This window comes from Barbus barbus, assembly GCF_936440315.1.
Source record: "Barbus barbus genome assembly, chromosome: 6".
In the NCBI taxonomy this organism is placed as follows: Eukaryota; Metazoa; Chordata; class Actinopteri; order Cypriniformes; family Cyprinidae; genus Barbus; species Barbus barbus.
Genome location: NC_136734.1, coordinates 14,172,759 through 14,188,551, shown reverse-complemented (window position 1 = coordinate 14,188,551; position 15,793 = coordinate 14,172,759). Strand labels below are relative to the sequence as shown.

At 36.7% G+C, this 15,793-nt stretch overlaps 2 protein-coding genes across 3 annotated transcripts; both read left to right on the top strand.

Annotated features, from left to right (window-relative positions):
• Positions 1-975: 975 nt before the first annotated feature.
• On the top strand, positions 976-3,049 carry LOC306870718 (uncharacterized protein). Its single transcript, XM_079418147.1, has 4 exons — positions 976-1,075; positions 2,168-2,217; positions 2,362-2,387; positions 2,467-3,049. Exons 1-4 carry the CDS (start codon positions 1,044-1,046, stop codon positions 2,797-2,799), a joined length of 441 nt encoding a protein of 146 aa, XP_079274273.1. The 5' UTR covers positions 976-1,043; the 3' UTR covers positions 2,800-3,049.
• A 1,048-nt stretch (positions 3,050-4,097) lies between these two features.
• Positions 4,098-15,638, top strand: LOC306871512 (uncharacterized protein). 2 transcript variants are annotated; one of them, XM_079419516.1, is made up of 9 exons: positions 4,098-4,439; positions 5,120-5,435; positions 7,645-7,965; positions 8,367-10,113; positions 10,268-10,324; positions 11,462-11,678; positions 11,817-11,950; positions 13,689-13,760; positions 13,853-15,638. In XM_079419516.1, exons 2-9 carry the CDS (start codon positions 5,132-5,134, stop codon positions 14,121-14,123), a joined length of 3,123 nt encoding a protein of 1,040 aa, XP_079275642.1. In that variant the 5' UTR covers positions 4,098-4,439; positions 5,120-5,131; the 3' UTR covers positions 14,124-15,638. The 2 variants fall into 2 exon arrangements, with proteins under 2 accessions (XP_079275642.1, XP_079275643.1); XM_079419517.1 differs by lacking the exon at positions 10,268-10,324 and having other exon boundaries at positions 4,102-4,439.
• Positions 15,639-15,793: the final 155 nt, after the last annotated feature.

Genomic DNA, 15,793 nt, shown 5'->3' with positions numbered 1-15,793 from the left:
TCTCAAAGAATGGCCTTTGAGAAACACATTTGTGTTAAATAGTGAACAGAACATTTAGCAACACAAATGAATCTAGTTTAAGGCAGTTTCCTTCCCATCAAGATCCTACTGCTATAAAACAAGCACATGTCATAGAACCCTGTTACATTTGAGTAAATAAATACTGTAAACTGTGCCAGTACGTTTAACAATTTAAACATGCAAATGTTTGGCTACTCACTTATTTATTGTTTTGGTTAAACTGCTCATTAAATGACTTGGTTCTAGCCATCGGTTTTGATTGGATGGATGCAGATCTGAATGTAAGTTTGAAGTAAGAAAGCGAGCGCAGCAAACATCATCAAAAAGAAATCTGTTGTTTCACTGGAAGACTAAGTCATGACATTTTGATGAAAAATTCTCTAAAAAAATCTCTTCAATAAAATGCATTTAGAAAATAGTGAATTTCCATTTCATGCTGACTTTAGGCAGCTCAATAAAATGAAAACAAAGTTTCCAAAGCACTATAGGATCACAGTGTTTACACTTTTCTGGGAAATCAGTCTACCATTGTTCACTTACAGTTGTCATATCAACCTGGGATTTGAGAAAGATTTTATCATCGCAAACTTACACACTTCATCTTTAATTAATGATTTTCTTAAAAGACTAAATAAGACATAATGTCACTTAAAATTGATTATAATTGTTTAACTGTTTACATTCATATGTATGTGGATACTACAGTACAGCTACTGTACAATGCAAGTAGTACACAAGAAAGTCCAATGTAAACCAAGAGTTCTCTGCAGGGAAATGGATCTCTTGTTACCTAACCACTTTCATTCTGTTCATGAATGAATGACTGCAAAGATATACAACATTAAAGATATTGTCAAACATTCATGACCTCAAGGTCAGCCTCAACGATAGGGGCGTTGCAGTCGAGGTACAAAGGTAGCTTTCTTTAAGAGCAACACCTGCAGGACTCCAGTTACAGAGGAACAAGGAAATGAGCAACTGATCAACTCTAGGCTAACTGTGCACTGACGACGATCTCTGCCATGGGGAGCAGTTTAACCAAAACAATAAATAAGTGAGTAGCCAAACGTACTGGGCGCAGTTTACAGTATTTATTTACTCAAATGCAACAGGGTTCTATGACATGTGCTTGTTTTATAGCAGTAGGATCTTGATGGGAAGGAAACTAGATTCATTTGTGTTGCTAAATGTTCTGTTCACTATTTAACACAAATGTGAACCTTTAAGTAGGCCATTCTTTGAGAAACATTGATCCTCTGTTCATATTTGATAGTTTGAATGCTCAGCAAATGCTGTTGAATTTGTTTAAGGGTGGAAAAGCCACAAGAAGGTGTTCATGAGGTGTTGAATTGTTCAGAAAAGAGGCAAATGTATTGTATTAGCATTTAACAGGAGAAAGAAGTAGGACGCTAAATATTCTTTCTCTTAACCCTTGTAAAAAAGAAGTAAACTTTAATTTTAACAAGAGTGCTTATTATTGGAAAGAATGTACTTAAGTGCATACTGAGTGTATTTTTGTCATACACTTAATTTCATGTATGTCATGTTAATTGAAAATGTATTATAGATTAGGTTCATATTAAATGCGATCTTAAAAATGTTTTTTGACCCACTTACTGTAAGTGCATCTTTATATGTAATTTCACAATTACATCTATTGTCTTTGAAATATTGTTAAAGTTTGCTGAATGTTTATGGTAACTAAAATATATACTAAAAAGTAATTTCTGTTGAAACTATGTCATGTATTTAAATACAGTATATGTAATTACACATTTGAAATGAAATAACATCAAATAATACACTACAGTTAAAGTTATAATCAAGTATTTTGTGCTTTAGCATGTTAGTCAAATCAAAATAAAGCATGACAAGATTAAGAAGGTTATTAAAAACATTGTCATGAAAGTGTGCTCTCTTTAAGAACATTGAAGTGGCCTTTTATTTCATACATATTTTAATGTACATATTTTAAAGTATAAAACATACTTTTAAGATTTGAAGTGCACTACAAATGCAATTCAGTACAGTTAAATGCAGTTCTTTTTCACAAAGGAAAAGTCTATCAATGATCAACTTCATTTAGGGAACTACACTACAGAACAATTTATTTTATTTAAATTGTAGTATGTGTTGTTTTCCTTAGATGGAGAATAAATCCAAGAAAACTTTCACAAGAACAGGCAAAAAGAAAAGGTAACAAAACACAGCAAAACAACAGCTCCATTTATGAGCTAATAAATTAAAAGGACATTCTGATTATCAAAACAATGTTTATTACTTGCTTATCCAGTTGTTGTAATGTTGATTGCTATTCAACAACGTACATCTTTACAACAGGTCCACCTGTGGTTCCTTCCCATCAGGTGTGTTGGTTTGACTGGTCACTAAAAAACCTTTATGCAAATATATGCAACAACTTGTGACAACTTTTTCTTTCCACAGCAGGCCCGTGTTGATGCTCACATGCATGACCTTGCGTCAGCTGAACCTCAGTATGCCCAGGTGAATAAAAAACGGAAGCAGAATGAGAATGGTTTACACTACGCCGAGATTCAAGTCCTACAGTCTGAAAATGCGACCAGCAGAGGAAAACAGAAACAGACTTCAAATTACGACAACACAGAGTATGCAACCATAAACTTTAAAACTACTGTGAATACACAGACGTCATCTGAATCTGCAGATTTATTCATCCCACCTGGAGAACTACAGAGACCAAACATGAGCTTTTCCCATAGGAAGAATGTCCACTCAAAGCGAGCAGTTATGGCGTGAACAAACAAAAACACATTTCTGTTTATTTTTGTATATTCTATCCTGCTGTATTACTATTGTGGCTTTGAACAAGGCATTTAAGTGTGCAATTTGTACTCGTCGCGTTGCATAAAAAGCAAGTGCCATAAAGAGGTTGTTTGTTTAAAATAGCCTATGATATCATTTCTGCGAATTAAAATGTATTTCTAACACTCATAATACATTTGCAGCCAATTGGTTTATTAATTAAAAGTACATTTATAGTAATCATAGTAGTCTTGTGTAGGTTCGCTTTGTGGTTTATTCTGACTAGAAGGGGTTGTAGTTGTGTCTTGTTCTATACAAAGCTCTCTGAAATTCCTCTAGTCAAGTGAAAACAAAAGAAGTTGGTGCCATGACTCACCAATACATTTTCAGTAAGCTGTTGCCATCTTGGAAATGATATCATGACAGGGTTTATCTGTGTGTTCCTACTTCCAAGTTGGAAGTCCAACCTCCAGCGAAGTTCCAGTGGTTATTTTGGTCTAAAACGCACCATTACGGTGTCTACCAGGATGGTATTCAAGTTCTTTGTACACATTACATAATTGATTATATTTATATATAGAATATGAAGATGCCCTTAAATAAGGCGATAGCTTAATAGGGTTAAAAAAGTACACCCTTTCACTCACTCAAATGGGATACAGAGCTGCTCAGACTGTGGCTCTAAAATCTAGAAGAAGATCATGTTTTGCTTCATGGTTTGTCTCTGTTATTTCTTATGGTCGGTTAGGGTACAGTTACATACAGTAAGATCACACAACAACACAAAAAAAGTCTCTTCAAGGCCTACCACAGACCTTACTGCACTAATAAAAGCATAACAACATTCTAAAATGGGAAATTCTTCAGTTTTGCTGATTCAGTGTTCAATATTAATATTGAATTGCAGCATTCAATATTGATTAAATGTTCTGTTGCTACTTATCCTACAGGGCCACAAACTATGTGTAAATAAAAACTGACCTACTCAGTTTTGCCTCGAAGAAGAGGAAGAATGGGCTTTGAAAGGCATGTGAAATGTACTCTCATTAAATAGGAATGCATGCGCTCTGCTGCTCATAATATCAGAACACTGATTTTATTACAACGTGTGAGGAAAATGTTAATTAAATTGTTTCTTTATATTTTTAACAAGTAATTATTCTGACTAATATACCACTGTAAGTAACAGTCAAAATGATACACGGTAGATAATAAAATATGTTTTTCAAATAAAGATTAATGTAAAACAGTCCAGTAGAAATGCACCCAATGGCAGCACGCCTTACAGCAGCACGCATGACGGAAGTCGTCACTGACCGTCAAGAGCAAATATTATGACGCTTGGGGAATTTGTTAGCGCTGTGTGTTAGTTTTATGATATAGTTAATTACATATATGCCGTAATAATACGCTAGGTTAGTGTGCAGTAGGTTTGCACTGGAAATCTGTCCATCAGTCTGAGCGTGGGTCTGAAGGCTCGCCGGAAATGACTTTTACTGGCTTAAAGAAATCACATCCGACCTGTGCATCCATCATGAGGATGGCTCGGCGAGTATTAGTGATATAACAGCACACCCTCACCGCCGGAGACGTTCTTTAGCGGGCTGACAGTTGTAAACGGGAACGCAATATAGGTACTGCTTTTTGAAACATGTCTGACTTGCTTTTGATTTATTTGTATTCGTTTCCAGGGCCTTCGAAAGTCTGGCATGCGCAGCCTGTTCATTATGCATAAAACCTATACATAAAAAACAGTTTTGAAGTAAGAATGTTTTCTTTGATGGATTATATACGAAAGGCGGTCTAGTAATATGTTTTTAATTAGTTTGAGGAAGGATATTTCCGACGAAACCTGTTCATTTTCATTCATTTATTCATGTGATTCCGGACACATTATTCTAGCTGGTGTTTTAATATAGCACGATTTATGTGTATAAATTGAAATGTATGTGCACGTTCAGTACATTTTTGGTATAGTTTGAAGTTCCTTGGAATTGTATGTAAAAACCATGGCATATTTTTAATAATTCAGGACCATGTTATGCATCAAAGTAATGGTATTGCTACCACTTGTACCACCACACATTGGAGTGTCGTATAAATACATGGTGTATAAATATATTAATCATTCAGTACGATGATATTCCTATCTGAGACCGTACATTTTGTAAATAGCAGGGTACAATATATACAATACATAAGACTGTTAAGACCAAAGAATGGACACAACAGTAATATTAAATTTACCATGTGTAATTCATGTTATGACTTGTGACTTAATCGGTTGCTGATCTGATGTGTTCTCTCCCATCAGTCCCTTTAAAAGATGTTGTCCAATCCTCCGGCTGAGCAGAAAGATACAGAGCAGGTGCCTGCGTCTGCAGCTGGTCCATGCCATCGTGCTGCTCTTTCTCCGCTGTATCAGGAACAGCTGGCCATAGGATGCAGAGAAACCAGCAGGGAGGAGACTGAATCTGGTGACACAACACATACCTTAGACTTTGAGAAAGGCTTGAAGGAAGTTTGTCTGGAAACTGAAGGAGCTCTGAGACAGATGACGTTTGATCCAAAAAGCAGTATCTTTGAAGTCAATCCTAGCTCGACTCGCATGCACATGTGTAATCAGCAAGGTAATATTGAATATATTTACATTTAGTCATTTAGCAGATGCTTTTATCCAAAGCAACTTACAAATGAGGACAATGGAAGCAATCAAAATCAACAAAAGAGCAATGATATGCAAGTGCTATAACAAGTCTCGATTACCTTAGAATATAAGGGTAGTGTATTCGCTTATGTATGATTATGGAACACTGCAGATTTGACATGTTCACCATAAGTTTGGTTTTACTAAAGCAAATCATATTTCTTCTTGCTACCTAAGAAGAAAGACCTATGTTCATTATTTTGTTTTTTAATTCTATAAAAATTAAAAGTAATCTAATGTGCAACAGTTAATTTCCTTATTATGCTATGTATCACCGTATCATAAATCACCTCTTAGTGGGTGTTTTATTTTAAACACCAAATAAAAACATTAGAATAATAAATATACAGTCGTGGTTAGAATTATTGGCACCCTTGGTAAATATGATCAAAGAAGGCTCTGAAAATAAACCTGCATTATTAATCCTTTTGATCTTTCACAAAAATCAAACCTTTCATTGAACTAAAACAATTGAAAATGGGGGAAAATCTCATTATGAAATAAACGTTTTTCTCAAATACACTTTGGACACAATTACTGGTGCCCCTAGAAATTCTTAGGAGTAAAATATCTCTAAAGTATATTCCCATTCATATTTACAATTTTGAGCACTCTAGGGTGATTATGAACATGAAATTATCCAGCCATGGCTTCCTGTTTCACAGAAATATAAATAGGAGGGAAAACAACGTCCAAATTCCCTTAACCATCCATCACAATGAGAAAAAACAAAGAATATATTTCTGATGTGCAGCAAAAGATAATTGCGCTTCACAAATTAGTGAAGTGGCTTTAAGAACAAGAGCTAGAGCAGTGAAAATTTCCACTATCAGGGCAATAATTAAGAATTTCCTATCAACATTTTATGTTACGAAACTGCCTGAAGAGGACATGTGCCTATATCGTCCTAATGCATGGTGAGAAGGAGAGTTTGAGTGGCTAAAGATTCTTCAAGGACCACAGCTGGAGAATTGCAGAAAATAGTTGAGTCTCGGGGTCAGAAAACCTTTAAAAAAAAATTTTTACAGCCCCTACATCACCACATGTTGTTTGGGAGGGTTTCAAGAAAAATTCTCCTAGCTCATCCAAAAACAAACTCCAGCATATTCAGTTTATCAGACATGACTGGAATTTCAAATGGGACTGGCTTCTATGGTCAGATGAAACTAAAAAATTAGCTTTTTAGCTGCAAACACTCAAGATGGGTTTGGTGAACATGGGGATAAATAAGTACCTCATGTGTACAATGAAATATACTGCTGTATTTTTTATTTTGTGGGCCTATATTTCTGCTGGAGGTCCTGGACATCTTGTTTAGACAGTATTTGACAGCATCATGGACTCTGTCAAATACCAACAGATAAAAAATCAATAAGTGACTGACTCTGTTTGAAATCTTATAATGGGCCATGTTTGGATCTTCCAACTGGACAATAATCCAAACACAAACCTCAAAAACAACACAAAAATGGGTCACTGAGCACAAAACCAAGCTTCTGCTATGGCCATTCCAGTCCTTTGACCTGAACCCTGTAGAAAATGAGTGAGGTGAACTGAAGAGAAGAAGCACCGTCATGGAGTTGTGAATCTGAAGGATCTGGAGTGATTCTGGATGAAGAAATGGTCTCTGATCTCTTGTCAGGTGTTCTCTAACCTCATCATGCATTATAGGAGAAAATTTAGAGCTGTTAAACTGGCAAATGGAGGTTTGAGAAAGTATTGAATAAAAGGGTGCCGTTAATTGTGGCCAATGTGTATCAGAGAAAAACATTTATTGAACATAATGATATTTCCTCCCAATAAATTCTTATTCTCCAATGAAACAATGCAGATTAATTTCCACAGCCTTCTTTGATAATATTTACCAAGGGTGCCAATAATTCTGACCACGACTGTATACCTATACTACTGTTCAAATCTTTAAGGTCAATAAGATTTTTAAATGTTTTTAAAATAAGTCTCTTATGCTCAAAATGCTCCTTTTATTTGATAAAATACTGTAAAAGCGGTAATATTTTATCTTTTTACCTTAATTCTTTAAATAATTGGTTCCAAATGGAATCAAAACAATATTTTGGTGTCTAGTCAAGTTATGTTAAGAAGTTATGTTTGATCAATATCTCCTTTTGCAGAGGCCAAGTTTAGGGATCAACGATGGACACCTGCCACCTTCAATACATCTCCTCCAGCTGGACCATCAGGAGAGCAGCTTGGAGTTCTGGAACGATTTCTTGTGTCCCATCAAACTGAGATGAAGCGTCTGCTGACTGATACCTTTGGATCTCTGACCCAGCGTCTTGAGGCAGTGGAGAGGAGGATGGATCAGCTGTGTTCACAGAGCAGTGCACATACTCGCAGTTTAGCTCAGCTGCACAGTAAAGTTGGCCAACTGGGAAGAGACTTGTCCTTTGGCTGTCCAAATACTCTAAGTGTTTCATCAGCTTGCAGTCATGGTAAATGTTAATGTAAATTAATTATAAAGTCATTTGAAGCTAATTACACATATACCATCTCAAATGCTGTGATGAGCAAAGTATTCTTTCCTATATTTCCCAATGTAACATGAGGTTGCAGTGGGGGATAAAAAAAACCTGTCCCTTTTTAATAGCTAACATCATATAGTTTATATTAAAGCCACAAACCATGATTTGCTATTGCTTTTTATAGTCAGGTGGTATTAGGAGGACAGGGCGTTCTCGTTCTGGAGAGCAGTTTATTGGGCAAAAAACTGAATTCAACATGAGTCAGAAGAGAAATTCTTCCAGGTGTTCGCTAAAAGATAATTTAATCAGCATTTAGGAGTACAGCAAAGACATAGATTAACTTTGATTTGATTTATTTTTTGTGCTTGCAGGAGTGCATACAGAAGTGCCAAAAGACTTCAAAGGAATCATTTCAAATATCTCTTCTCCAGAAACTAGGAAGGACTCTGCGTGTTCTTGGGCAATGTCAACTCCTTTCCAGCCCAGCCAAAGTCCTGATCATAAGGCCGAGGACCTAAACTGTCAAGATCTACGTGGAATTTGTAGCAGCTCCAGTTCATCATGTGGACAAAAAGGCAATTGTTTGCAGGGTAACTGCTCGCCCGTTTCAGATTTTGAAGATCTGGAGATGGAACTGGAAGCTGAGAAGGAGAGAGTCACATTAAACTTATTGGGCGATTCTGTGCTTACCAGCTCAGATGACAATGGCAGCCGCGGACTTCCTTGTAATCAAGAAGTACTGTCCTCTGAGAGTGTGGGGAATAATAAAACTGGTCAGGAAGGAGAAGACACCTTAAATAATCAGTGTTTACATGTTCCTGAAAACCCTCAGGTGCCTTCCGTTCAGTTTCTCAGATCTTCAGCTCCTAGTGGCTTAAAGTCAAACACTAATACATTTAATCTTTGTTCATTTGCAAAAGCAGTGAACTCAAAGCCCTCTGGGAAACCAGCAGCATTGAAAGATTCCTCTAAAGACGAGTGTGAAAAAATCCAGCTGCAGTCCTTTAGTCAAATTGCCTTCCCTTTCTCCACTAAGCCGCTAGGAGCACAACCCAACCCTGATAAATCAAAGGGTTGTTCAGTTCTCTTTCCGACTTCTAATAAGAAAGAAGCGCCAATCTTGGATCAGATTAAAATGAATGGTCTCTTTCACTCTACTACTACCTCACTGAGTAATAGTACTTCAGTCTTGGATCACGTCCATACGTCAAGGGATATAGATGAATTGACAGGGACAAATGCTGGAGATTCTGATGAGAGCACAAAGATAGGTAATAAGGGACAAAGCGTTGATTGTCAGTTCTCAAATATATCACACTCAATGGATAGCCCTGTTCAAGGGTCATCAATCCTGCCATACTGTGAACTTGCTTTGCCAAACCAACTGGTAAAAGGTGTAGGTGACCAAAAATCACTAGGCTCGCTTTTGACATTTTATCAAGCGCACTCCAGTTCCCATCAGTTGGTCCCAAGAAATAGGTCCTCCAAACAATTTTTAGAAAGCGATACTACCAAACTGTTGAATCGGCTCTCAGATACCGCCTATCGCTTGGTATCCAGAAGCTGTTCCTCAGCCAACTTGGACAGATGGACTGGTTGCAGCAGAACTGGATCCAAACTCAAACACTGTGGTGGAAAGAAACATCACCTTCCTGGATTTCCCGCTCTTAAAGTTGGAGAAACCCTTTCTTTTTCCTTTGAGCATGCAGGTGGGATATCCAAACATTGGCAGCCGATTCTTGAGGACTTGATACTTCCTGTCTCTCCTCAAACGACTGGTACACTAGCTTGTCCTTCAGATGCTTTACCTATCCACCTGGATAAAGACTCTGCAAGTTGTCCTAGCTTATCTAAATTTTTTCACCCCACCAGTTCGCCTTTGTCTATTTTTAGCAAAGGGAGCTTCTCTGGGGCAGGAGTTAGTACCGTCCTGGCTTTGTCTTCTCCAGCTTCCTTCAGACTGTGGTTTCGACACAGGCGGATCAACTTTCCTCTTATGCAGTTGTCATGTTCTGGTATCCATACGGTTGTGAGTCGGATTTTGGGGAGGAGCAAGTGTCATCCTTTTCGACCTCTGGTTGACTTCACAGCCCCACCAGGCTTAGACAACGATCACCAGTGAGTTAAAGCTGTTGAGGTTAAAACTTTGTTTTGCATGTTTTGATTGCAAGGAATTTTTTTTTAAATAATCAGAGGTGAATGTCAGTTTTTACCTGCATGCTGCTTGCACTTACAATTCAACCCATTTTGATCTACATCTTTTCATTGATAGCTATATACGCCGATCCAGTCAAGAAGCTGCACCCAGCAGGAAAAGAGCTTCAGCACGGTGGGCATATCCCCCTGCATCTTTTGCATTTTAGCCAATCTATTCAATGAAAATACATTTAATCATTAAATAAGTTTAATCAGCCTTTGGTAACTATTTCAGGTTGAAGGTGAAGTGCAGAATTTTAGCACAACTAGCAACACAAAATCGAATGGCTGAAAAGCTTTCCAAACCTTTGGAAATCTACAGTGGCCAGGCATCTTGTTTTCTTGAAACTCATTTTGTGGCATCTCTGGGTTTCCTGTGTTTGGAATGCAAGCATTATTATTATTACTTCAACTACACTTACAGATATCAAACTTTGCATTTTTGCTGCATACATGAATGACAAGCTTGTGTGGCTCGGTGTGTTTGAGCTATTACTTTTCTAAGTGACTGTACAATTTAGCCGAGATATCTTGTAGAGACCTGAATGTGGATTCTTTTGGGGTGGGCCAATAAGAAACCACCCACAACACCCTAGCAACCACCCACAACACCTTACACCTTAACCAAATGATAAGATTTCTAGTTACAGTTTGTCTGTCCACACCAGTTGCGACATACAAGATATACAAATCAATCACATATCACAACCAATGTTTATTTTGTTATTTTCCTTATACTTACTTATATTTCCTTTCCAAGATCTGAGGTTAATTATTCATTGTCTCTTTAATTTTGGCTGTTGAAGTCAAATAAAACCATTTTTATACAAAACATAGTCAATACCTGAGGTGTCACTCATGATAGAAACTGTTCTCTTTGTACGCTCGTTGCGTATCGCTTACATGTCTGGTTACACCAAAAACTTTTATTAACATGGAAAATAGATTATTCATGTTGCGGCATTGCATCGTAAACAAAAAATCTAGTTTTTCTATTTAGTTTGATGCTGCTAGTGGTGCAGAAATTACTCACTTCACCTTAAAGCAATCTACATAATAAAATATGAATGTAGCAATAAAATCATCTTTTTTTAGACATTCTGATTTGTGATTGTTGACAGATTTGAAGCATGAAGGCAATCCAATTTTACAATCCATAGATAACTACACTTCTATGCTGATCATTTAATCATGTACTGTAGATGTTGACCGATGTTATATTAGCAATAACCTGATGTTCTATAAAATGCTTGCTGGTTTCACTGTGTAGGAAAGCCACCTCATCCCTATCAGTGTGTCATCTGTCAAAAAATTGCCTCACACCAGAAAGGAGCCTAGATCACCCCTCTCGACACAGTATCAGCCCCAAATCGGTGCGACTGGATGGATCCCCCACTGAATCTGTGGGGAAATCTTTTGCTATCGCCAGTGCAAATGTCAAATACCCTGGTTTGCATAATCGGGGCACATCTACAGAAATGAACCAGGTATTACAGTATTTCATCTCTTCTAGCATTTGAACTAATAGTTTTGAAAGAAATATTTGGATCTTCAGACATTGCTGAACTGAAGGATTTTGCATTCCAGTTATGTTTCCTCAAGCCTAGACATTCATCTTTCTTTAGGTGGAACTCTATGACACTAATAGTGAAGCTCAAGGAGGTCAACGTTCCAAAAGGGTCTCTCAAATTCGTATTCGTAAGACTGTTCCTAAACCAGATAACAACCTTACTCCAATGGGACTCCCCAAACCAAAGAGGTGAGCATTCAACTCCTCTAATCTTCATAATAAATAATGATGTATAATCTTAGAACTGGTTTATATGATAATTTTAACAGTTGTTACAATTCTTGTAATCGCTGTATATTTTTAAAGGGGTTATAAACTGAGAAACCAAAATTCTCTTGATCTTTTGACATAATAAGAGGTCATTGTGCTATAAAAACATCCTGTGAGTTTCAGAACTCAAAACTTTTTAGTCTAAAAACAGTTTATATTATAGCCAATCTGCCAAAACGACAGCTTGTGGAATGTACAACTCTATGATGTAGTAATGTGGATAAGCACCGCCTCCGCAGAGGAAGATCAACACCTGCTTCTACACCACTGCCTGTTTAGCCCCGCCCACCGATTCGTGCCAAAAACCAAACGATAAAGATGGCTGAGAAGACAACAAGATGCTCTGCAGTGCCAAGTTGTGGAAAAACAGTTTTGCATTGCCTTCCTTCTGATCCCAACGTTAGTAAAGAGTGTATGAACTTTATTTTTAATGAAGTTTCAGACCGCATCAGTAAGAACTCTGTCCTTTGTTCACTTAATTTTACCGTGGATTCGTTTACAAACAAGGCTCAATTCGATGCGGGATTTTAAGAAACATTTCAACTAAAAGATGATGCTAAGTTGACTATATTGGATCCGATAGTAATGACGCAACCCACAACTGTTTTTATTAAATGATCACTATTGCTTTGTTAAAATGATTGGTTGATATGTACTGAGTATTTATGCGTTTTTAACCTAAATCACAGCAGCGTCCATCTGTGAAAGATGTAGGCTGTCAAACATGCACAACAGTTAGCCAAACATAGCAGTGGGCGTTTACTTCTGAGTCTACAACCCATCACGCCCATTCAAACAGAGCGTTCTGATGAAGGGGGTTGAAAACAGGACAGAAAATAGCGTATTACCTCTAAATGATGATGTTTTTTGATGTAAAAATCTTGATAACATAAGTGGACCTCAGAGAACTGTACAAAATAAAACCAAGGCAGTTCACGACCCCTCACCAAAAAACTCATCACCAAACACCAATGACTTGTACATAAGGGTACTGTCATAGACACGTCCAAAACTGTTGCAACAGAGATGGAAATACAATTTTTAAATACATGAATTATGTTTCCATCTTTGTTGCCACAGTCTTGTTAGTGCCTTTTTCTGTTCTAAAGAAGGGGGTGTCCCAACACTTTTGTCCTTATAGTGTCTATACAAGTCATTGGTGTTTGGTGATGTTTTTGGCTCAAGGTCTGCATATAAAGTCATATAAAGTGCATATAAAGTCACACCAGAGGTGTTCAGCTGGGATCAGGACTTGGCTTTCTGCAGACCAGTCAAGTTCTTCCACACTGACTGAATCAATCATGTCTTCTTGAACCGTGTCTTATTCACAGAGGCACTGTCATGTTAGAATAGAAAAGGGTCCTGTCCAAACTGTTGCTATAAAATTAGAAGCACACAATTCCCTAGAATATCATTATATGCTTAAACATTAAGATTTGTACTCGTACAATTACTAAAGTAGTCAAACATGTTCATTAGAAGGGGGTGACACAATACTTTGTAATGTATGTATGGGGTCGTGTACGGCCTTTGTTTTTATATATATATATATATATAGGACACTTAATGGCTAATCTAAAAGTGCTTAAAATTGGGATACTTACAACATTGGTTAAAGCATTTATTATCATAAACATTCTGTTTTGCATCCAATAAGGCTGAAGAAAAAGGAATTCAGTTTGGAGGAGATTTATACCAACAAGAATTACAAGTCTCCAACCCCTAACAGGTTTGTTTTTGCAACTTTTATTTATTAATTGCTTCTAATATTTTGTGTTATTCTGGAAGTCATTCTGCTGTTTCTGCTTTTCATTCATGCAGAAGCCTGGAGACTATATTTGAAGAACCGAAAGAGAAGAACGGCTCTTTGGTATGCATCGGTCATCAGAAACGAAAGCGAGTTCTAGACTTTCCAGATTTCACACTGCCTCGGAAACGCAAGGCTAAAACTAACCTGGGTCCACTGCGTGTGAAGGGGCCACGAGGAAGGGCTCGTAGGGGAAGACAGGACGACGTTGACCTTGACGTATTGCTAATCGAGAAGCTCACAGAACTGGAAGACTACTTTTCTCGCCAAGGCCTGGAGGTTTAAGCTGTTTTTCACAAATCTATTCTTAGTTCTTGTGAACAGTTGATCAATTACCAAAAATTTGGGTTTTAATCTTTTTGCCTAATCAAGGAAAGAATTTGCACTTCACACGCCGTTGTTTACAGAATGTTTAGCAATAGAGTGAAAAAACATTTTCTTGTAGCATTTACAGTTGAAACGTAAAGCGTGTGAAGCAGACTGACACAAAAGACATTTGAGCTCTGTGTGTGTGTGTGCGCGCGCAAATAATATAAGCACATAGTAAACCATCCTGAGCACTTTCTGATTCCTCACAATGTGACTGCTGCAAGCTAGTTGTGTTTTTCTTGCATTTGCAACATATTGCTAACTAACACGTTCCTATCTGTCATTTTCTGATGAAAAAATGAGTGTGGGAATAATAATTAATGATCCATTGGTTTAAGCCCTTCTCTGAAACAAGGAGGTGCTCATCCTTGACTACTAATGACCTATGAAATTGGCAGTTTAGATTTTATCATTACAGTTCCATTTTTTTTCCCATTTACAGCTTTGTAAATAAAAATACTAAGGGATTTGCGGCCAAAAATAAGACTACGAAAAGCTATTTTAAGTTTTTATTTTCTTTTAAATAAATCCTTTGAGGCACAGTGCTGTGTTTGATCACTATATTCTTATGATGTGATATATTTATTCACCCTTCATGTCATTCCAATCCTGTCTGACTTTCTTCTTCAGAATGCAAAAATATAAAAATGTCCATGTAATGAAAGTAAACGGAACCCAACGTTTGTTCTGAACCCTATTATTTGGACAAAAACAGTTGCAACATCAAAATATCTTTTCATAGTTCCACAGAAGAAATTAAGTCATGCAGGTTTGAGATGACCGATAATAGAAACTCAATTTTATAAAAAGTCCCTTAAGTTAATTTCTATAGCCTAGACAACATTCTGAGACCTCGAACACCACCGGATTGGAGCCATTGGATTGTGTTTGAGAAAAATGGGAGAAAAACCACTTTTATGTTAGATGTGAAGTTGCTTTTATTCATCAAAAACTTTTGGATTATACTATTTTATCTGAAACAGAGCTGTGATATGTAATACATGTTTGCCGTGAATCCATGCTTCTTTTTTGCTGGCGTAATATCTGGTTGAGAAAAGTGAAGTGTTTGGTGATACCCACTTTCTACTTTTCTGATCTGACATTTATTGGGTGTTATATGCAGCTAATAAAGTGATATGCTGGCCAGATTAGACATATTTTCAGTTTTAGTTTTATCATTCCATTGTGCAATATACTGCCACAACTTTATTCTCATTTTTTGAGAATGAAACCAAGGTCACATTTTTTGTTTTGATATGGTATGTTGTGTCATTTTCATTGCTTTTTGTTTTTTTGCTTAATGGAAAACTTTTGCAATCAATTATAATGTAGCCTTTGACCTATTAAAGCTTTGAAAGTCAGTTATCTGCACTTGTTGCTGTCAATGTGATTTTATATATATTTATATGAATAAATTAGTGTTAACTAAGATTCAGTGTCATGCTTGGGTGGTTTATTGAAATAACAGTAATTAATCTTTTTAATGACAAATAATACAAATTTAAATATCAAATAAATGAAATAAATATGAAAAACTTTAATTTATAATAAGATAAATGTTATTTTCTTTCTTTGTCCCGCCATGT

Excerpts from the sequence above, each read along its gene's own strand:
- LOC306870718 (XM_079418147.1), top strand. The coding sequence starts at position 1,044 with ATGGGGAGCAGTTTAACCAAAACAATAAATAA. Across the intron at positions 1,076-2,167 it reads TTAACCAAAACAATAAATAA|ATGGAGAATAAATCCAAGAA; the intron begins GTGAGTAGCCAA and ends TGTTTTCCTTAG. Across the intron at positions 2,218-2,361 it reads AGAACAGGCAAAAAGAAAAG|GTCCACCTGTGGTTCCTTCC; the intron begins GTAACAAAACAC and ends TCTTTACAACAG.
- LOC306871512 (XM_079419516.1), top strand. The coding sequence starts at position 5,132 with ATGTTGTCCAATCCTCCGGCTGAGCAGAAAGATACAGAGCAGGTGCCT. Across the intron at positions 10,114-10,267 it reads GGCTTAGACAACGATCACCA|CTATATACGCCGATCCAGTC; the intron begins GTGAGTTAAAGC and ends TTTCATTGATAG. Across the intron at positions 11,951-13,688 it reads GGACTCCCCAAACCAAAGAG|GCTGAAGAAAAAGGAATTCA; the intron begins GTGAGCATTCAA and ends GCATCCAATAAG.